At 40.7% G+C, this 22,560-nt stretch overlaps 1 protein-coding gene across 1 annotated transcript in view; it reads left to right on the top strand.

The window, feature by feature from the left end:
- Positions 1-22,560, top strand: part of ttn.2 (titin, tandem duplicate 2) — a 415,239-nt gene that overhangs the window by 354,486 nt on the left and 38,193 nt on the right. The window contains exons 244-252 of the mRNA XM_072477296.1: positions 46-633; positions 754-1,056; positions 1,165-18,267; positions 19,848-20,144; positions 20,285-20,872; positions 20,982-21,284; positions 21,406-21,702; positions 21,801-22,088; positions 22,182-22,481. Of these exons, the coding sequence (XP_072333397.1) occupies positions 46-633; positions 754-1,056; positions 1,165-18,267; positions 19,848-20,144; positions 20,285-20,872; positions 20,982-21,284; positions 21,406-21,702; positions 21,801-22,088; positions 22,182-22,481 (20,067 nt within the window). The remainder of the gene's footprint in view (positions 1-45; positions 634-753; positions 1,057-1,164; positions 18,268-19,847; positions 20,145-20,284; positions 20,873-20,981; positions 21,285-21,405; positions 21,703-21,800; positions 22,089-22,181; positions 22,482-22,560) is intronic.

Here is a 22,560-nt window from a genome sequence, read left to right as displayed (position 1 = left end):
ACATAGCAATACTAATTCACTTCTTTCTTTCTTTTACACCCACAGTGGCACCAACAATTGTAATTGATCCTACCGTTAAAGAAGGTTTAACGGTTAAAGCTGGTGATACTATTGTAATTACCGCTACTAGTATTCTTGGTAAACCTCCACCAACATCAGTATGGTCTAAAGGTGGAAAAGACTTCAAGGTCTCTGAGATTGTTCAGATTGAAAAAACTCCAACTTCCTCAACGCTGTCTGTTAAATATGCTACGAGGAAAGATTCTGGTGAATATACCATCACTGCCAGCAATCCATTCGGCGCCAAAGAGGAAAATGTACGTGTGAAAGTTTTGGATGTTCCCGGTCCTCCGGGACCTATTGAAATAAGCAATGTTTCATCTGAGAAGGTTACACTAAATTGGTCACCTCCAGCCGAAGATGGAGGTTCTCCAGTTAAATCTTACACAATTGAAAAGAGAGAAACGAGTCGCCTTCTCTGGACTTTAGTTGCCGAAGATGTTTCTAGCTGCAGATATGTTGCAAGCAAACTTATACAGGGAAATGAATATATCTTCCGTGTCTCTGCCGTAAATCAATATGGGATTGGTGAACCAGTACAGGCAGAGCCAGTTAAGATGGTGGACAGTTTTGGTAATCACATTTTTTAAATTGCTGATCAAAATAATAATTTAATAATTATTTAAAATAATATTACTTTTGTACATTGGCCTGATAGAAATATAAACTTAATTTATGCTGTTCCTCTTTCAGGTCCCCCTGGCCCACCTACAAAGCCTGAGGTTACTAATGTTACCAAAAATACTGTTACCATTGGCTGGAAGAGACCAGCTGATGATGGTGGTAGTGAAATCACAGGATACATTGTGGAACGCAAAGAAAAGAAAGGTCTCAGGTGGATTAGAGCAACAAAGAAACCAGTATCCGACTTCCGACATAAAGTAATAGGACTCAACGAAGGAACTGAGTATGAATTCCGTGTCAGTGCAGAAAATAAGGCAGGCATTGGACCACCAAGTGATCCATCGCAGCCAGTATTAACAAAAGATGTAGCATGTAAGTATTAAAGTTCCATTACACCCACCTCATCTTTGTTATTGGTACATTGTTCTGTGAAAATAGAAATACTGACATAACTATATTATTTTCTTTCCATTTCTACAGATGTACCTGGACCACCTTCTAACCCAAGAGTGGTTGACACAACAAAGACTACCGCTAGTTTAACTTGGGGAAAGCCCCACTATGATGGTGGCCTTGACATTATTGGCTACATAGTCGAACACAGGAAAAAAGGAGATGAGAACTGGATAAAAGACACAACAGGCACTGCGCTCAGAATAACTGAATTTGTTGTCGCTAACCTTCAGTCAGGAGAAAAATACAACTTCAAAATTAGTGCCGTCAATGCAGAAGGAGTCGGTGAGCCTGCACAAGTTGAAGATGTTGAAATTAAAGAAATTGAAGTGACACCTGATTTTGAGTTAGATGCTGAACTGAGAAGAACCCTTGTTGTCCGAGCTGGAGTGACCATTCGCATATTTGTACCAATCAAGGGACGTCCAACTCCTGAAGTCACATGGTTCAAAGGAGACATCCCAGTTAGGGGTCGTGCAACTGTAGAAAACACAGATTCATACACATTCCTACTTATCCCAGACTGCACAAGATATGATGCTGGAAAGTACACAATGTGTCTTCAAAATGTTGCTGGTAAAAAGAGTGGCTTTGTAAATGTGAGAGTCTTAGACTCACCAGGACCACCTATAAATCTCAAAGCAAGAGAAGTAACAAAAGACAGCGTTACAATACAATGGGATATGCCAATGATTGATGGTGGTTCACGGATAACCAATTACATTGTAGAAAAACGAGAATCAACTCGGAAGGCATACGCTACTGTCACAACCAATTGCCAGAAATGTTCACTTAGAATTATCAATTTGATAGAAGGATGTGAGTACTACTTCAGAGTAATGGCAGAAAATGAATATGGCATTGGTGAGCCAGCTGAGACTTCAGATCCTATAAGAGCATCTGAAGCCCCATCACCTCCAGAACGCCTGCACATTATGGATATAACAAAGCATACTGTTAGTCTGGCTTGGCCAAAACCAATACATGATGGTGGTAGCAAGATTACAGGATACGTACTTGAGGCACAAAAGAAAGATTCTGAAAAATGGATGTCTTTGGCAACTGTAAAGACACTGGATTATGTTGCAAAAAATCTTAATGAAAATGAAGAATACACATTCCGAGTAATGGCTGTAAACGCTGCTGGAAGAAGTGATCCACGAGAAAGCAGACCAGTTCTTGTTAAGGAACAAACAATGCTTCCAGAATTTGATCTACGTGGCATATACCAGAAGCTTGTTATTGCAAAGGCAGGAGATAATATCAAAGTTGATATCCCCGTCCTTGGTCGACCAAAACCAACAGTCACCTGGAAGAAGGAAGACCAGCCTTTGAGGCAGACACAGAGAATAAATGTTGAAAATACAGCAAACTCCACCATACTTAACATCAATGAATGCGTAAGAAATGACAGTGGCAAGTTTACATTGACAGCTAAAAATATAATTGGTGAAGTAAGTGACATCATCACGGTTCAGGTTCATGACATTCCTGGACCCCCAAAAGGGCCAATTAAGTTTGATGAAATTTCATCTGATTACATTTTGCTGGCATGGGAGCCTCCAGAAAATGATGGAGGAGTGCCAATAAACAATTACATTGTAGAAATGCGTGAGACCAACAGTACTACATGGGTAGAGCTAGCAGCTACAGTGATACGTACCACATTTAAAGCTCCTCACCTTACGACTGGAACTGAATATCAATTCCGAGTTAAGGCTCAAAACAGATATGGCACTGGTCCTGCAATCTCTTCAGAGGCTGTTGTTGCAGCATATCCATTTAAGGTGCCTGGACCTCCTGGAACTCCACAAGTTATTGCTGTTAGCAAGGATTCAATGACTATCACCTGGAATGACCCTGTTTCTGATGGTGGAAGTCCCATTTTTGGATACCACATTGACAGAAAGGAAAGAAATAGTATACTTTGGCAAACTGTAAATAAGTCTTTGGTTGTAGTCACCACCTTTAAATCAGCTGGACTTACCGATGGTATTGCATATGAATTCCGTGTTGTGGCTGAAAACATGGCTGGTAAAGGTAAACCAAGTAAACCATCAGATCCAGTATATGCACTGGACCCCATTGATCCTCCTGGTAAACCAGTTCCACTTAACATTACAAGAAATTCTGTAACACTCATCTGGACAAGACCAGAATATGATGGAGGCTTTAAGATAACTGGTTACACAGTTGAAAAGAGGGATCTGCCTAGTGGTCGCTGGCTTAAGGCAAACTTTAGCAATGTGATAGAGACTGTCTTTACTGTCAGTGGTCTTAATGAAGGTGACACGTATGAGTTCCGTATAGTAGCTCGTAATGCTGCTGGTTCAATAAGCAAACCATCTGAGCCTACTGATGCAATAATATGCAGAGATGACATTGAAGAACCCAGAATAATGGTAGATGCTAAGTTCAAGAGTGTTTTACTATTGAAAGCTGGTGAAACATTCAAACTTGAAGCAGACGTTAGAGGGCAACCACCACCAACAATGGTCTGGACAAAAGAAGAAAATGAACTTGAAGATACAGGAAAACTAGAAATAAAGATGACAGATTTTTCTACTGCTCTAATACACAAAGAGAGCATAAGAAGAGATGGTGGTGCTTATACGCTTACAGCATCCAATCCTGGAGGAACAGCGAAGCATGTCTTTAATGTCAAGATTTTGGATAGACCTGGGCCTCCTGAAGGACCTATGGTGATTTCAGATGTCACAGCAGAAAAATGTGTGATATCGTGGTTGCCTCCACCAGATGATGGTGGTGCAAAGATTGAACACTATGTAGTTGAAAAACGTGAAACCAGCAGACTTGCCTGGACTAATGTAGCCACAGATGTTCAAATAACCAAATTAAAGATACCCAAACTTCTGCAAGGGAATGAATATATCTTCCGTGTCATGGCAGTAAATAAATATGGAGTTGGTGAACCATTGGAATCCGAACCAGTTGTTGCTGCTAATCCATTTGTACCACCTAGCCCACCAAAAAATCCTGAAGTCACAGCAATTACAAAGGATTCAATGGTGATTTGTTGGGGACATCCTGATTCTGATGGTGGAAGTGAAATTACTAACTACATTATTGAGAGGCGTGACAAGACAGGAATGCGCTGGGTTAAATGCAATAAAAGAACAGTAACTGATCTACGATACAAAGTTGGTAAGCTCACAGAAGGGCATGAATATGAATTTAGAATCATGGCTGAAAATGCTGCTGGTGTAAGTCAACCCAGCTCTTCGAGCTCATTCTACAAAGCACTTGACACTGTCTTCAAACCTGGTCCACCAGGTAACCCGAGAGTACTAGATACCAGCAGATCTTCAATCACCATTGCATGGAATAAACCTATCTATGACGGTGGTTCAGAAATTACAGGTTACATGGTTGAAACAAGTCTCCCTGAAGAAGATGAATGGACAGTTGTAACACCACAAAGTGGACTCAAAGCTACTTCATTCACAATCACTAATCTAAAAGAAAACCAAGAGTACCAAGTTCGCATATATGCTATGAATTCTGAAGGCATTGGAGAGCCTGCATCAATTCCTGGAACAGTGAAAGCTGAAGAAAGGTTATTGCCTCCGGAAATTGAGCTTGATGCTGACTTGCGTAAAATGGTATTGATAAGAGCTTGCTGCACCTTGAGATTATTTGTTACAATTAGAGGAAGACCAACGCCTGAGATTAAATGGGCAAGGGAAGATGGGGAGCCCTTAGATAGAGCTTCAATTGAAAATACAAGTTCATATTCCCTCTTTATCATTTCAAATGTAAATAGATTTGATAGTGGCAAATATGTCTTAACAGTAGAGAACAGTGGAGGTAGCAAATCTGCTTTTGTCAATGTTAGAGTTCTGGATACTCCAGGAGCACCACAGAATTTGAAAATTAAGGACGTTTCCAAAGACTCTGTTACAATTGCTTGGGAGCCCCCACTCATTGATGGTGGTTCAAAGATTAAGAATTACATTGTGGAGAAAAGAGAATCAACAAGGAAAGCCTACTCTACAGTGATTGCTAACTGTCATAAGACAAGCTGGAAGGTGGATCACTTGCAAGAAGGTTGCAGCTATTACTTCCGTGTCTTAGCTGAAAATGAATATGGAATAGGTCTTCCTGTTGAGACACCTGACTCAGTTAAAGTATCAGAGAGGCCACTACCACCAGGCAAAGTAACTCTTGTAGATGTGACCAGAAACAGTGCAGTGTTGTCATGGGAAAAACCAGAGCATGATGGAGGCAGTAGAATTTTAGGATACATAGTGGAGATGCAAAGTAAAGGCAGTGAAAAGTGGACAACATGTGCTACAGTGAAAATAACTGAAGCCACCATAACAGGATTGGCACAAGGTGAAGAGTATATGTTCCGAGTGTCAGCACAAAATGAAAAAGGAGTCAGTGATCCCCGACAGCTGGGAGTCCCTGTTATTGCAAAGGATCTTGTGATTGTTCCTACTTTAAAACTTCTGTTTACCACATTCAGTGTCCTAGCAGGAGAAGACTTAAATGTTGATGTACCATTCATTGCACGCCCTAGACCCACTATATCTTGGTTTAAAGGTGGTCAGCCACTAAAACAAACAACGAGGATTAATGCTGAGAGCAAAGATAATAAAGCAGTTTTGATGATCAAGGAGGCCTGTCGTGAAGATGTTGGTCAGTACAATATAAAGCTTACAAACACTGCTGGGGAAGTATCTGAAAATCTTAGCATTGTTGTTTTAGACAAGCCTGGGCCTCCAACTGGGCCAGCCAAAATTGAGGAGGTTACTGCAGACAATATCGTTATATCATGGAAACCACCAGAATATGATGGGGGCTGTCAAATCAGTAATTATATTGTTGAAAAAAGAGATACTTCAACCACTACCTGGCAGATTGTTTCTGCTACTGTAGCCCGAACAACTATCAAAGCTGCGCGTTTAAAGACTGGTACCGAATATCAATTCAGGATTGCAGCTGAGAATAGATATGGAAAGAGCAGTTATCTTACTTCTGAATCGGTTGTGGCACAATATCCTTACAAGGCCCCTGGTCCACCTGGTACCCCTTTCATAACAAATGTTACAAAAGATAACATGGTGGTGCAATGGAATGAACCTGTCAATGATGGTGGCAGCAAGATCTTGGGTTACCATCTTGAACGTAAAGAACGAAACAGCATTTTATGGATCAAGCTGAACAAGACAATTATTTCTGATTCAAAATTAAAGTCCGTGAATCTTGAGGAGGGCATTGAGTATGAATATAGAGTGTATGCTGAGAATATTGTTGGCATTGGCAAACCTAGCAAAGTATCTGAATGTGTAGCAGCTAGGGATCCTTGTGATCCACCAGGTCGCCCTGAAGCTATAATCGTCACTAGAAATTCAGTGACACTGCAGTGGACCAAGCCTGAATATGATGGAGGCAGCAAAATCACTGGCTACATCGTTGAAAAGAAAGAACTTCCTGATGGCCGTTGGATGAAAGCCAGCTTTACTAATGTCATCGATACTCAGTTTGCTGTCACTGGCTTGGTAGAAGACCAGAGATACGAGTTCAGGGTCATTGCTAGAAATGCAGCAAGTGTATTCAGTGAACCATCTGAATCCACTGGCCCAATTACTGTTAGGGATGAAGTTGAGCCACCTCGAATTAGCATGGATCAACAATATAAGGAAGGTATTCTAGTTCATGCAGGTGAATTATTCAAAATTGAAGCTGATGTTTATGGAAAACCAATACCTACAATCCAGTGGATGCAAGGAGACCAAGAACTTGAAAACACCTCTAGGCTTGAAATGAAAAGTACAGATTTTAACACAATTCTAATTGTCAAGGAAACAATCCGTGTCGATAGTGGCCACTATACCCTGTTGGTAAAGAATGTGGCTGGACAAAAGTCTGTTGCTGTTAATGTGAAGGTGCTAGACAGACCAGGACCACCTGAAGGGCCAATTGTTATAACTGGGGTAACTGTTGAAAAATGTACATTAACTTGGAAGCCACCAAAACAAGATGGCGGTAGTGATGTTTTACATTACATTGTTGAAAGAAGAGAAACTAGTCGTTTGGTCTGGACATTAGTCGAGTCTAATGTGCAGACTCCAAGCTGCAAAGTTACCAAACTTCTGGAAGGAAATGAATATATCTTCCGTGTTATGGCTGTAAACAAATATGGTGTAGGTGAGGTACTTGAATCTGACCCAGTAATGGCAAAGAACCCATTTGTACGTCCTGATGCACCAAAGATACCTGAAGTCACTGCTGTCACAAAGGACTCAATGATAGTTGTATGGGGAAGACCTGCATCTGATGGTGGTAGTGAAATTCATGGTTACATTCTGGAAAAACGTGACAAGGAGGGCATTAGATGGACAAGGTGTAACAAACGGCTAGTTAGTGAACTACGTTTCAGGGTAACTGGACTTCTAGAAAATCATAATTATGAATTTAGGGTATCTGCTGAAAATGCTGCTGGTATTAGTGAACCTAGTGCATGCTCCATTTTCTACCATGCATCTGACCCCATCTACAAACCTGGACCACCCAACAATCCTAAAATAACAGATTTTACAAAATCTTCCGTCTTCCTTTCATGGGGTAAACCCATTTATGATGGTGGATGTGAAATCCAAGGATACCTTGTGGAGATGTGTGATTTAAGTACTGATGAATGGACAATGTGCACAACAGCAAGTGGCATCAAGCAGACCCGATTTGAAGTGGATAAATTGCTGGAAAAACATCAATACAAGTTCCGTGTCTGTGCTGTCAATAAGGCAGGCGTTGGTGAACATGCCGACATGCCTGACACTGTCCTTTTGGAGGATAAGTTAGAAGCTCCAGACCTTGACCTCGATGCTGATTTGAGGAAAGTTATTAATGTCAGAGCTAATTGTTCTTTGAGATTATTTGTTCCAATCAGAGGCCGTCCTGCTCCAGAAGTGAAATGGACCAAGGCAGATGGTGAAATAAGAGACAGTGCACAGATTGAAGTTTCTGAAAGCTACACATTGCTTGTAATTGATAATGTTAATAGATATGACTCGGGCAAATACATATTAACTTTGGAAAACAATAGCGGAACAAAATCTGCATTTGTTACTGTGAGAGTCCTTGATACACCAAGCCCACCAGTTAATCTCAAAGTGAGGGAAGTAACAAAGGATAACGTCACCTTATCCTGGGAATATCCTCTGTTGGATGGAGGTGCTAAAATTAAGAATTTCATTGTAGAAAAACGAGAATCTACAAGGAAAGCCTACTCAGCTGTTATCACAAACTGCCACAAGACCTCTTTTAAGATAGAACAACTTCAAGAAGGTTGCAATTATTACTTTAGAGTAACTGCTGAAAATGAGCATGGAATTGGATTACCTGCAGAAACTGCAGACCCAGTTAAAGTATCTGAGGTGCCACAGCCACCAGGAAAGATAACCGTGGTTGATGTGACGAGAAGAACTGTGTCCCTTACTTGGGAGAAACCAGAACATGATGGTGGTAGCAAAATTATCCAGTATATTGTAGAAATGCAAAGTAAAGGTAGTGAAAAATGGTTGGCATGTGCCCATGTGAAAACACTTGAGGCAATAATCAATAACCTGGTACAGGGAGAGGAGTATCTGTTTAGAGTAATGGCAGTGAATGAAAAAGGCAAGAGTGATCCAAGAACCCTTGCCGTGCCTGTGGTTGCTAAAGATCTTGTGATTGAACCAGATGTCAGATCAGCATTTAGTAGTTATAGCATACAGGTAGGACATGACTTGAAAATTGAGATCCCTATAGCTGGACGTCCTAAACCAAAAATTACTTGGACAAAGGATGGGCAGCCACTCAAGCAGACAACTAGAGTCAATGTTATTGATTCTGACAATACTACAATCCTAAGCATTAAGGAATCAGTTAGAGATGATAATGGAATGTATGGCATCACTGTGGATAATGTTGTTGGACAAAAGACAGCAACTATTGAAATAATAACACTTGATAAGCCTGGTCCACCATGTGGCCCTGTAAGATTTGATGCAGTTAGTGCTGAAAGTGTCACAATTTCATGGGAGCCACCAAGTTTTACTGGTGGCTGTCAGATAACTAACTATGCAGTTGAGAAGAGAGATACAACTACCGTAAATTGGGAGATTGTTTCAGCTACAGTTGCCAGGACTAGTCTGAAGATAAGCAAACTTAAAACTGGAGCAGAATATCAGTTTAGGATATTCGCTGAAAATAGATATGGCAGAAGTTTTGCCTTGGATTCGCAGGCAGTTATAGCACAGTATCCATTTAAAGAACCTGGCCCACCAGGTACGCCATTTGTAGCAGCCGTTACTAAAGACACCATGGAAGTGCAGTGGCATGAACCAATTAATGATGGAGGTAGCAAAATCTTAGGCTATCATCTTGAGCGCAAAGAAAGGAACAGCATTCTTTGGACAAAAATCAATAGAACCATTATACCAGATACGAGATTTAAGACCTCAGGACTTGAAGAAGGCATTGAATATGAATTCAAAGTATATGCTGAAAACATTGTTGGTATTGGAAAGCCCAGCAAAGTGTCTGAGTGCTATTTTGCTCGTGATCCATGTGATCCTCCAGGTTGTCCAGAAGCCATTATCGTAACCAGGAACTCAATCACACTTCAATGGACAAAGCCAGAATATGATGGTGGCAGTGTCATAACTGGATATATAGTAGAGAAGCGTGACTTACCGGAGGGCCGTTGGATGAAGGCAAGCTTTACAAATGTAATTGAAACTCAATTCACTATAACTGGCCTCACTGAAGATGAAAAATATGACTTCAGAATTATTGCTAAGAATGCTGCAGGTACAATCAGCAAACCATCTGACAACACTGGACCAATTGTTGCAAAAGATGAAGTTGAACCACCTAGACTAGCTATGGATCCAAAATACAGAGATACAATAGTGGTTAACGCAGGTGATACATTTAAGTTAGATGCTGATGTTCATGGCAAACCACTACCCATTATCCAGTGGTTCAAAGGTGAAAAAGAAGTTGAAGAATCAGCAAGACTTGAGGTTAAAAATACGGATTTCAAAGCTTTGCTTCTTGTTAAGGATGCAATTAGAGTGGATGGTGGGCAGTACATTCTTCAAGCTTCTAATGTGGCTGGTACAAAATCTGTTCCAATCAATGTAAAAGTCTTGGACAGGTCAGGACCTCCAGCAGGTCCAGTCCAAGTTACTGGTGTGACTGCTGAAAAATGTTCATTATCTTGGAGCCCACCACACCATGATGGTGGAAGTGCTATTTCACACTATATTATTGAGAAAAGAGAAACTAGTCGCCTTGCTTGGACTGTTGTGGCCGTAGATTGTCAAGCTACTATGCATAAAGTTACCAAGCTTCTCGAAGGCAATGAATATGTCTTCCGTATAATGGCTGTCAACAAGTTTGGTGTTGGTGAACCTTTGGAGTCTGCACCCGTACTAATGAAGAGTCCATTTGTACCTCCTGGTGCACCAAAATCTTTGGAAGTAAACAATATTGCAAAAGACTCAATGACTATCTGCTGGCATAGACCAGATACCGATGGTGGTAGTGAAATTATAGGCTATATTATAGAGAAGAGGGACAGGGCTGGAATCAGATGGACAAAGTGCAACAAGCATAGAATAACAGATTTGCGCTTCAGAGTCACAGGACTCGCAGAAGACCATGAATATGAATTTAGGTTATCTGCTGAAAATGTTGCTGGGATTGGTGAACCAAGCCAGCCAACAAATCTCTATAAAGCATGTGATCCTGTTTACAAACCTGGGCCACCATCAAACCCACACGTTGTAGACTCGACAAAAAATTCTGTTGTGCTTATTTGGGGAAAACCAATTTATGACGGTGGCAGTGACATTCAAGGATACATAATAGAAATCCGCAAAGCAGATGAGGAAGACTGGACAATGTGCACACCGCCATCTGGATTACAGGTCACCCGCTTTGAAATTGAGAAACTCACTGAGCATCAGGAATACAATGTTCGTGTTTGTGCCATCAACAAGGTTGGAGTTGGTGAGCCAGCAACTGTAGTTGGCATAGTTAAACCAGAAGATAAACATGAAGCACCTGAAATTGAACTTGCAGCTGAATTAAGAAAGGGAATCGCAGTTAGAGCTGGCAATACTATCAGAATCTTTATACCATTTAAAGGTAGGCCAACTCCTGAGATCAATTGGTCAAAGGACGAGGGAGAACTAACTGATAAGCCTCAAGTAGAAAAGGGCCTAAATTATACTCAAGTAACAATAGACAACTGTGATAGAAATGATGCTGGGAAATATATTCTAACTTTGGTGAGCAGCAGTGGTACAAAGTCTGCATTTGTTACAGTAAAGGTTTTTGACACTCCTGGTGCTCCACAAAACTTAACTGTAAAGGATGTAAAGAAAGATTCAGTTACGCTAATATGGGAACCACCCATAATTGATGGAGGAGCGAAGGTTAAAAACTATATTATTGACAAACGTGAATCAACCAGAAAAGCTTATGCTAATATAACTGCTAAATGTAACAAGTGCAGTTTCAAAGCAGAGACTCTTACTGAAGGAGCTATTTATTATTTCCGTGTGATGGCCGAGAACGAGTTTGGTGTTGGTATACCTGTCGAAACGGTGGATGCTGTGAAGGCTTCTGAGCCACCTTTACCACCAGGAAAAATCACTCTTGTCGATGTCACCCAAAAGAGTGTCTCTTTAATTTGGGAGAAGCCGGAACATGATGGAGGTAGCAGAATCATGGGATATTTGATAGAAATGCAACCTAAAGGATCTGACAAATGGGGTGTTATTACTCAATCCAAGACATGCGATGCAGTAGTTTCCGGTCTCAGTTCAGGACAGGAATATCTCTTCCGTGTAATTGCTTTCAATGAGAAAGGAAAAAGTGATCCAAGACCCTTGGCCGTACCAGTGATAGCTAAAGATCAAAATATTGCACCTGCTTTCAGACTCATGTTCAACACATATAGTGTCCAGGCCGGGGAGAACCTAAAGGTTGAAGTTCCATTTATTGGCTGTCCCAAACCTAAAATTGTATGGATGAAGGATGGGCAGACACTAAAACAGACAACAAGAATTAATGTGGAGGAAGCAACAACAGCAACAACCCTTCATATTAAAGAAGGTCATAGAGATGACCATGGAAAGTATTCTGTAAGTGCTACAAACAGTGCTGGGACTGTAAAGGAAGAGATTGGCATCATTGTGCTTGATAAGCCAGGTCCTCCAGTTGGACCAGTAAAATTTGATGACGTTAGTTCTGACTTTGTTGTAATGTCATGGAATCCACCAGAATATACTGGAGGCTGTCAAATTAACAACTATATTGTTGAAAAGCGGGACACAACTACCACTGTTTGGCAGCTGGTGTCTGCAACTGTGGCAAGAACGACTATTAAAATTACCAAACTTACCACAGGATCTGAGTATCAGTTCAAAATCTTCGCTGAAAATAGATATGGAAAGAGTTCATCTTTAGATTCTGCAGCAGTCATTGCTCAGTACCCGTACAAACAACCCGGCCCACCAGGCACTCCTTTTGTGTCAGCTGCCACAAAGGATACCATGTATGTACAATGGAATGAGCCAGTCATTGATGGTGGAAGTAAAGTTTTAGGTTACCATCTTGAACGCAAAGAAAGGAACAGCATTCTTTGGACAAAACTGAACAAAACAATCATTCAAGATACGCATTACAAGTGTAACAATCTAGAAGAAGGTATTGAATATGAGTTCAGAGTTTACGCAGAGAATATTGTTGGCACTGGTAAACCTAGCAAGGTGTCTGAATGTTACGTAGCCCGTGATCCTTGTGATCCTCCTGGCCGCCCTGATGCTGTTGTCATCACAAGAAATTATGTTACCCTACATTGGAAAAAGCCTCAGTATGATGGTGGTAGCAAAATTACTGGATACGTGATAGAAAAGAAAGAACTCCCCGATGGTCGCTGGATGAAAGCTAGTTTTACCAACATAATTGACACTGAATTTACTGTTACTGGATTAACTGAAGATGCAAAATATGAATTTAGAGCAATTGCAAGAAATGCAGCTGGTATTTTCAGTGAACCATCTGAAAGCACTGGACCAATTACAGCAAGAGATGAAATTGAAGCTCCCAGAGCTTCCATGGACCCTAAGTACAAAGATGTAATCGTTGTTAATGCAGGGGACAACTTTGCACTTGAGGCTGACATCCATGGTAAACCTGTACCTGATGTAACATGGATCAAAGATGGCAAAGATATTGAAGCAAATGTTGCTAGAATGGAAACTAAAACTACCATTCAAAAAACTAGTCTGGCTGTCAAGGATTGCATTCGAACTGATGGTGGATACTACGTTCTTCAGCTCAGTAATGTAGGTGGAACAAAATCTATTCCAATAACCGTTAAGGTCCTTGATAGGCCCGGTCCTCCTGATGGTGTTTTGACAGTTTCTGGTGTAACTGCAGAAAAGTGCTACTTGGCTTGGAATCCTCCTTCTCAGGATGGCGGTGCCAATATTTCTCACTACATAATAGAAAAGCGAGAAACCTCCCGACTTTCATGGACACAAGTAGCATCTGATGTACAGGCTGTCAGTCACAAAGTAACCAAACTTCTTACAGGTAATGAGTATATATTCCGTGTCATGGCAGTAAACAAATATGGAATTGGTGAACCACTGGAATCTGACCCAGTTGTGGCCAAAAACCCATACCATACACCAAGTGCACCAACAGTGCCTGAGGTTACAGCGATTACTAAAGATTCTATGGTTGTGACATGGGGCCATCCTGAGGATGATGGTGGAACTGAAATTGAAGGTTATATACTGGAGAAGCGAGACAAAGATGGAATCAGGTGGACCAAATGCAATAAAAAGAGGCTGAGTGATTTAAGGTTTAGAGCTACTGGTTTAACCGAAGATCACTTCTATGAATTCCGCGTATCTGCTGAAAATGCTGCAGGCGTAGGTGAACCAAGTGAACCATCCATTTTCTACAGAGCTTGTGATGTTGTATATCCTCCCGGTCCACCAAGCAATCCAAGGGTGGTAGACACAACAAGATCCACAGTAGCCCTTAAATGGGGCAAGCCTATTTATGACGGTGGAGCTAAAATTAAGGGTTATACTGTGGAGGTGAAAGAAGCAAATACTGATAACTGGATCACAGGCACCCCTCCAACAGGTGTGCAATTAACACATTTCACAGTGGAAGACTTGAAGGAGAACACTGAGTATAATGTTCGCATATGTGCTATTAATTCTGAAGGAGTAGGAGAACCTGTCAATGTTTCTGGGACAGTAATTGCAGCTGATAAGCTTGAGCCACCAGAAATTGAGCTAGATGCTAATCTCCGGAAGGTTGTATCTGTACGTGCCAGTGGTACTTTGAGATTATTTGTTCCTATTAAAGGCAGACCAGAACCTGAAGTAAAATGGGAAAAGGCTGAAGGTGCTCTAAGTGAGCGAGCCCAGATTGAAGTTACAAGTTCTTACACCATGCTGGTTATAGATAATGTCAACAGATTTCACAGTGGCAAGTATAATTTGACTTTGGAAAACATCAGTGGTGTTAAATCCGCCTTTGTTAATGTCAGAGTACTTGATTCACCAAGTGCTCCTGTGAACCTACATGTGAAAGAGGTGAAGAAAGATTCAGTGACTATATCATGGGAACCACCTCTTATTGATGGTGGGGCAAAGATCACCAATTACATTGTTGAAAAACGTGAATCTACCAGAAAGGCTTATGCTGCTGTTACCAACAGTTGTATTAAAAACACATTCAAAATTAATTCACTTCAAGAAGGCGGTATTTATTTCTTCCGTGTAATGGCAGTTAATGAGTATGGAATAGGTTTGCCAGCTGAGTCTGTTGAGCCCATTAAAGCATCTGAGATACCCTTGCCTCCTGGCAAAGTGACGCTGGTAGATATAACACGAAATAGTGCAACACTTACCTGGGAGAAACCTGAGCATGATGGAGGTAGCAAAATAACTTCTTACATTGTCCAAATGCAGACGAAGGGAAGTGAAAAATGGCTCTCGTGTGCCCAAGTGAAAACATTAGAAACAACAGTAAAAGGACTAACCACAGGTGAGGAATACACCTTTAGTGTAGTAGCTGTGAACGAGAAAGGAAAGAGTGACCCAAGACAGTTGGGAGTACCAGTGGTTGCAAAAGATGTTGAAATTGAGCCATCTGCTGAGCTTCTTTTTAACAGTTATAGTGTAAAGTCTGGTAATGACCTCAAGATTGACATACCATTTAGAGGAAGACCTTTGCCAACTGTGACTTGGAAGAAAAATGAGGAGCCTTTGAAACAGACAACGCGAATAAATGTTCAGACATCAAAGATATCAACACTTCTTACCATCAAGGACGCCATGAAGGAAGATGTTGGAAAATATGAAGTAACTTTTTCAAATAGTACAGGATCAAAAACTATCTTAATTACCGTTATTGTTCTTGACAAACCTGGGCAGCCTAGTTCCATTCATATCGATGAAGTCAGTTCTGATTATATAACTTTGTCCTGGAAAGCACCAGAGTATGATGGTGGTTGCCAAATTAACAATTACATTGTTCAGAAGAGAGATACCACAACAACTACATGGGAAACTGTTTCTGCCACTGTAGCAAGAACATCAATTAAAGTCATACACCTTACGCCAAGATGCGAATACCAGTTCCGTGTTTATGCGGAAAACCGATATGGCAAGGGTCACTATACTGATTCTCCCACTGTTGTTGCAGAGTATCCATTTAAACCACCTGGTCCTCCTTCAACTCCTATTGTTGCACATGCTACTAAAGGTTACATGATTGTAAAATGGAATGAACCAGTTGTTGATGGAGGTTCCAGAATTATAGGCTACCACCTTGAATGCAAAGAAAGAAGCAGTATCTTGTGGACAAAGATGAATCGAGGTCCTATAACTGACACAAAAATGAAAGTTACTAGTCTTGAAGAAGGTCTGACATATGAGTATCGTGTGTATGCTGAGAACATTGCTGGTATAGGTAAACACAGTAAGGCTTGTGAACCTGTTGCAGCACGGGACCCCTGTGATCCTCCAGGTCAACCTGAAGTAACGTATATTACAAGAACTTCTGTTTCGTTATCTTGGGCCAAGCCGGAATATGATGGTGGTGCTAAAGTTACTGGTTATATTATTGAATCTAGGGAGCTACCTGATGGACGCTGGCTGAAGTGTAATTTTACTAATGTCCAAGAAACATACTTTGATGTTACTGGTCTTAGTGAAGATCAGCGTTATGAATTCCATATTATTGCAAAGAATGCTGCAGGGTTATTCAGTGAAACATCCGAATCAACAGGGCCCATTACTGTTAAGGATGATATAGAAGCCCCAAGAATTATGATGGATGCCAAGTTTAGAGAGATTGTTGTTAAGGCAGGTGAGACTGTCAAGGTTAATGCAGATATTGCGGGTCGTCCTCTTCCAGTGATATCATGGACAAAGGAAGGTAAAGAGCTTGAAGGACAAGCTAGAGTTGAAATCCAATCAACTGACAACAGCACTGCAATTGTTATTAAGGACTGTTTTAGGCGAGACTCAGGACAATATATTGTGACATTGCAGAATGTTGCAGGAACAAGATCCCTGGCTGTTAACTGCAAGGTACTTGATAGACCAGGCCCACCTGCTGGTCCTTTGGAAATAACTGGCTGTACAGCTGAAAAGTGTTCACTGTCATGGGCACCGCCTCAAGAAAATGGAGGAGCAGAAATTGATCACTATATTGTAGAAAAGCGTGAAACAAGTCGTCTTGCTTGGACTTGTGTAACAGAAAATGTACCAACAACATCGTGTAAAGTAACAAAACTGCTTAAAGGTAATGAGTATGTTTTCAGAGTGATGGGAGTGAACAAGTATGGAGTTGGTGAAGTTTTAGAGAGTGAACCTGTAAAGGCCATTGATCCATTCACAATTCCCGATGCACCAAAATCAATAGAAATAACCAATGTCACAAAGAATACCATGACCATCTGCTGGGAAAGACCTGACAGTGACGGTGGGAATCCAATTGCTGGATATATAATTGAAAAGCGAGAAAAGAATGGTTTACGCTGGACTCGGGTTACGAAGAAACCTGTGTATGATCTAAGAGTAAAAGCAACAGGGCTCCGTGAAGGTGCGGATTATGAATATCGAGTACATGCAGAAAATGCTGCTGGTGTTGGTCCTCCAAGTGAACCATCAGCATTTGTTCGTGCGGAAGATCCAGTTTTCATACCTTCTCCTCCGTCCAAACCAAAAATTATCGATTCAGCAAAAACCAGCATTACTGTTGGCTGGGCAAAGCCACTGTTTGATGGTGGAGCACCTGTCACTGGATACAATGTAGAATATAAAGTTTCTGAAGATACTGAATGGATAACAGCAGTTCAGAACTTGAGAAGCACAGAATACACAGTACTTAAACTTACATCTGGAGCAGAGTATGTTTTCTGTGTTCGATCAGTTAACAAAGTTGGTGTTAGTGAACCAAGTCAAATATCTGACCCACATATTGCCAAAGAAAGAGAAGAGGAACCTGCATTTGATATTGCTAATGAAATGCGCAAAACTTTAATTGTCAAGGCTGGAAGTTCCTTTACATTACCTGTGCCTTTTAGAGGAAAACCAGTGCCCAATGTTATGTGGAGCAAACCTGATGTCGACCTCCGTGCAAGAGGAACTATTGATTGTACTGATTCAAGTACCTCCTTAACAATAGAAAAAGCAACAAGGAATGACTGTGGTAAATACACAGTAACACTTCAGAATGTCCTAGCTACTGCCACACTAACACTAGTTGTCAAGGTCCTAGATTCACCTGGGCCTCCTGGCACTATTATTATAAAAGAAGTTACCAAGGAATCTGTAACGCTGACCTGGGATGTACCAGAAAATGAAGGCGGTGCTCCAGTGAAGAATTATCATATTGAAAAACATGAAGCTAGTAAGAAGGCATGGGTCACTGTAACAAGCAACTGTCAACGTCTTACCTACAAAGTTAGCAACTTACAAGAAGGCGCCATTTACTACTTCCGTGTCCGGGGTGAAAATGAGTTTGGCGTTGGTGTACCTGTTGAGAGCAAGGAGGGCGTTAAAGTGACAGGTAATTTATCAATTTCTTAAAATCTTTTGAACATTTTGTAATTAATTATCAGACTATAATACCAAGCCACGTAGCATAACCATATTGCATTGGGGTTCCCCACATTTCATCACATCATTAGTAATAGAACCTTTGCTTAATTTCCTAAGGATTATGAGTTAGTAATTTCAGACCAGACTTTTGCATGTTGATAAAGATAAATATTCTCAAAACATGGAAATGATTGACCTGGACAGCTTTCAAATACCTTCTGATTTTTTTTAACAGCACATTGGGTCACGCAATGAGCCACCAATCACTTTATAGCAGAATAGTTTAGACCATGAGAAAAACAAATTTTGAAGGTTACTTACAAATAAATATAGTGTAGCGTATTTATTAATGGCACAACAAGATAGAAATGTGTTGGAACCTTTAATGTGCAAACAGACTGGGGGCCCGAGACAGCCCCAAACAAAAACCTTGAAACTCATTAACTGGGTGACCTGCCAGCACTTTTCGGACTCCACAGGCAGTTCACTAATCTGAAGAAAATTGATACCAGGTTATTTAAATGGTGGCAGCAGGATATAGGCAAGTCTTTGGAAGGAAGAGGGTCAGAGGCAGAGTGTGCACTGTGGTGGGGATGGGAGTGGGGATGTTGCGTAGAGGTTTGATTAGACTACTATAGAGTTAGGAGAGCACTCTTTTCCCTCTTGACTCTACCGTAGTGTTGCATCCAATTTTTGTTATAAAACCTCTGTCCGCAATGGTTGCTAGGCACCAGCAGCCGCTGAATAATCCAGGATGGCGCAATTCTGGCACAGGTTCACATGTGTGATATCTAGTTTTCCAGAGGGAGCTTGATCCAGCAATTAATAAATCTAATTTATATTTGTCAGAGGCGCTTGAAATGAGATCTGACCCAATACAAGGTCGGACGTCATTCTGATGTAGAATTAAAATTGAGACAATGAAGTCCAATTTATACCTCATGGTGCTGTAGAATGTAGGACATAGGATCTCTCCTCATTCCTGATACAATTTACTCGTAAACCTGCCCAGTTCATTTGGTGGAGATATCAAGTGAATGCGGGTGCAACCAAAAGGGGGGAAGCAAATATCTGAGTTAGTCGACCAGTTTTTTTTAATATATACATTTAGAGTACCCAATTATTTTTAAGGGTCAATTTAGCATGGCCAATCCACCTAACCTACACATCTTTGAGATGTGGGGGTGAAACCCACGCAGACATGGGGAAAATGTGCAAACTCCACACGGAATGTGACCCAGGGCCGGGATTCGAACCCGGGTCCTCAGCACCGCAGTCTCAGTGCTATCCACTATGCCGCATGCTGCCCTTAGTCGACCAGTTTTGATGTGACATTTGGAGAAGTATAAGAATATCAGACACCAAAGAACAAAGTCTTCTGTTTGTAATCTGAAATTGTGCGTGTTTTATGGTTTGTCAAAATTAGGAAGGAAGTAACATACAAAATAAAAATTGTTAAAATGTTTTATGTATTCTTCTTGTAAATTATGATGTCATCAGAGTTCATAATTGAGGCATAATATGATAAAATCAACATTATTTTTCCAGAAAAACCAAGTATGCCTGAACGACTTGGAGTTATAAATGTCACCAAAGACAGTGTTTCACTTGCTTGGTTGAAACCAGAACATGATGGGGGCAGTAGGATCACAAGCTACCTCATAGAAGCCCTTGAAAAAGGCCAGCAAAAGTGGATTAAATGTGCCATTGTGAAGACCACACACCATGTTGTACATGGGTTGAAAGAACATGTTGACTATTTCTTCAGAGTATCTGCTGAAAATCAAGCTGGCCTAAGTGATCCAAAGGAATTGCATCTACCAATAACAGTTAAAGAACAACTTGGTAATTATTATTTGTATTAGTGACATTCTGTCATGTGAGCAGCTATAATTTATGTGATCAGCCTTATTTTTGTTTAGTAACATTTTGAGCTTTATGATTTATTCAATAAACCAAAACTGATATTTCTAAATCATTTGCAGAGTCACCCGAAATTGACTTGAAGAACTTTCCACACAACACGGTGTACGTTAGAGCTGGATCCAACCTAAAATTTGAAATCCCGATATCGGGCAAGCCACAACCAAAAGTATCTTGGTCCAAAGATGGCGTAAGTGTGAAGTCAACCATGAGGTTTAACACGGAATTGACTTCTGAAAGCATGATTGTGAACCTGAAAGAAAGTGTTGCTGGTGACGCTGGCCGATATGACATTACTGCTGCCAACTCCAGTGGAACAACAAAATCATTTGTCAATATAGTGGTGCTGGACAGACCTGGACCTCCTGTGGGCCCTGTAAATATTAGTGATGTTACTGAAGATAGCGTAACGCTGAGGTGGCAACCACCAACTTATGATGGTGGCAGTCAGGTAACAAATTACATTGTTTTGAAAAGAGAAACAAGCACTGCAGCTTGGTCAGAGGTGTCTGCTACTGCAGCAAGAAGTATGATCAAAGTTATGAAGCTCACCACTGGAGAAGAGTACCAGTTCCGCATCAAAGCTGAGAACCGCTTTGGAATCAGTGACCATATTGACTCCAAATGTGTTGTAGTCAAACTGCCATACAGTAAGTAACTTATTGAGCAAAAGCATGAAATTGAGCATGGCAAAGATCTTTGTTCATTTTATCTATTCACTATTCACACAGTTAACTGTATATTAACTGTATTTTCCAGAAACACCTGGACCTCCATCAACTCCATGGGTAACTAATGTCACCAGAGAGAGTATAACAGTGGGTTGGAATGAACCAGTTTCTGATGGTGGAAACCAAGTGATTGGATATCATGTAGAAATGAAAGACAGGAACAGCATTTTATGGCAGAAAGTTAACAAGACCATTATCCGGACAACACACTTGAAGGTCACAAGTATCAGTGGTGGACTTATCTATGAATTCCGTGTGTATGCAGAAAATGCTGCAGGTATTGGCAAAGTCAGCCATCCTTCTGATCAAGTTCTTGCAATTGATCCATGTGGTATGTATTACCTAAATTGTCCTTGATTTCTTTTTCATCAAATGTGCATTGTTGCTGAGATTAATACACTATTTGCATTTATGATTGAAAAATTACATTTCAATACACTTTCATTTCTCAGAAATTCCAACAAATTTACATGTAAAAGATGTTTCAAAGACCTCCGTAAGTCTCAGTTGGAAAAAACCAGCCTATGATGGTGGAAGCAAAATCACTGGCTATATTGTTGAAAAATGCGATTTGCCAAATGGGAGATGGACAAAGGCCAGCTTTACAAATGTCATTGAGACTCACTTTACTGTCTCAGGCTTGACTCAAAATTCACAGTATGAATTCCGAGTATTTGCAAAGAATGCAATTGGTTCAATAAGTAATCCATCTGAAGTTGTTGGACCTGTAACGTGCCACGATACCTTCGGTAACTATTTCTTTCTGACCATAATATATGTTCACATGAAAAATTGTTTAGTATTTTGCACTTCTATTGATATCACTGTTATCAATTTTGATTCATAGGTGCGCCTCAGATTGACTTGCCAATGGAATATACAGATATAGTCAAATTAAAGGCTGGTTCAGCCATAAAGATTAAAGTTGGAATCTCTGGCAAGCCTCTACCTTCCATTGACTGGTACAAAAATGGTAAAGAACTTGAGACAAGCTCTCAAGTCTTTTTGGAAAGCACAACTGACTCTGCAGCAGTAATAATCAAGGATGTTAGTCGGATCAACACTGGAAGCTATGAACTCAAGCTTAAAAATCCCATGGGCTCAGCATCAGGAACAATCAGACTACTAGTACTCGGTACATTGCTGTATTGTGTGCTGATAAATTGAAGGCTTTTTTCAAACTGTACATTTTTCAGAAATTACTTGACATATTTCCTCTGTTTCACAGACAAACCTGGACCCCCAGTTGGGCCTATACAATTCAAGACTGTTACAGCTGAGAAGATCACAATCATGTGGGCTACTCCGCCAGATGACGGTGGTGCACCGGTCACCCACTATATTGTTGAAAAACGAGAGACAAGTCGAGTTGTTTGGACTCTGGTTTCAGAAAAGTTAGAACATTCTATCATTACAGTACGAAATATCATTAAAGGCAATGAATATGTGTTCCGTGTGCGGGGTGTCAACAAGTATGGTGTGGGTGATCCACTGGAATCTGATGCAGTCATTGCTAAGAATGCATTTGGTAAGATAACAACACCATTTGTCCACTGGATGCTCCTCCTAATTGCGAGATAAAGGTTAATTTTTAAACTTCTTTTTTC

The sequence above is a fragment of the Scyliorhinus torazame genome, chromosome 2, assembly GCF_047496885.1.
Source record: "Scyliorhinus torazame isolate Kashiwa2021f chromosome 2, sScyTor2.1, whole genome shotgun sequence".
Classification (NCBI taxonomy): domain Eukaryota; kingdom Metazoa; phylum Chordata; class Chondrichthyes; order Carcharhiniformes; family Scyliorhinidae; genus Scyliorhinus; species Scyliorhinus torazame.
This window is presented reverse-complemented; position numbering and strand designations above follow the sequence as displayed.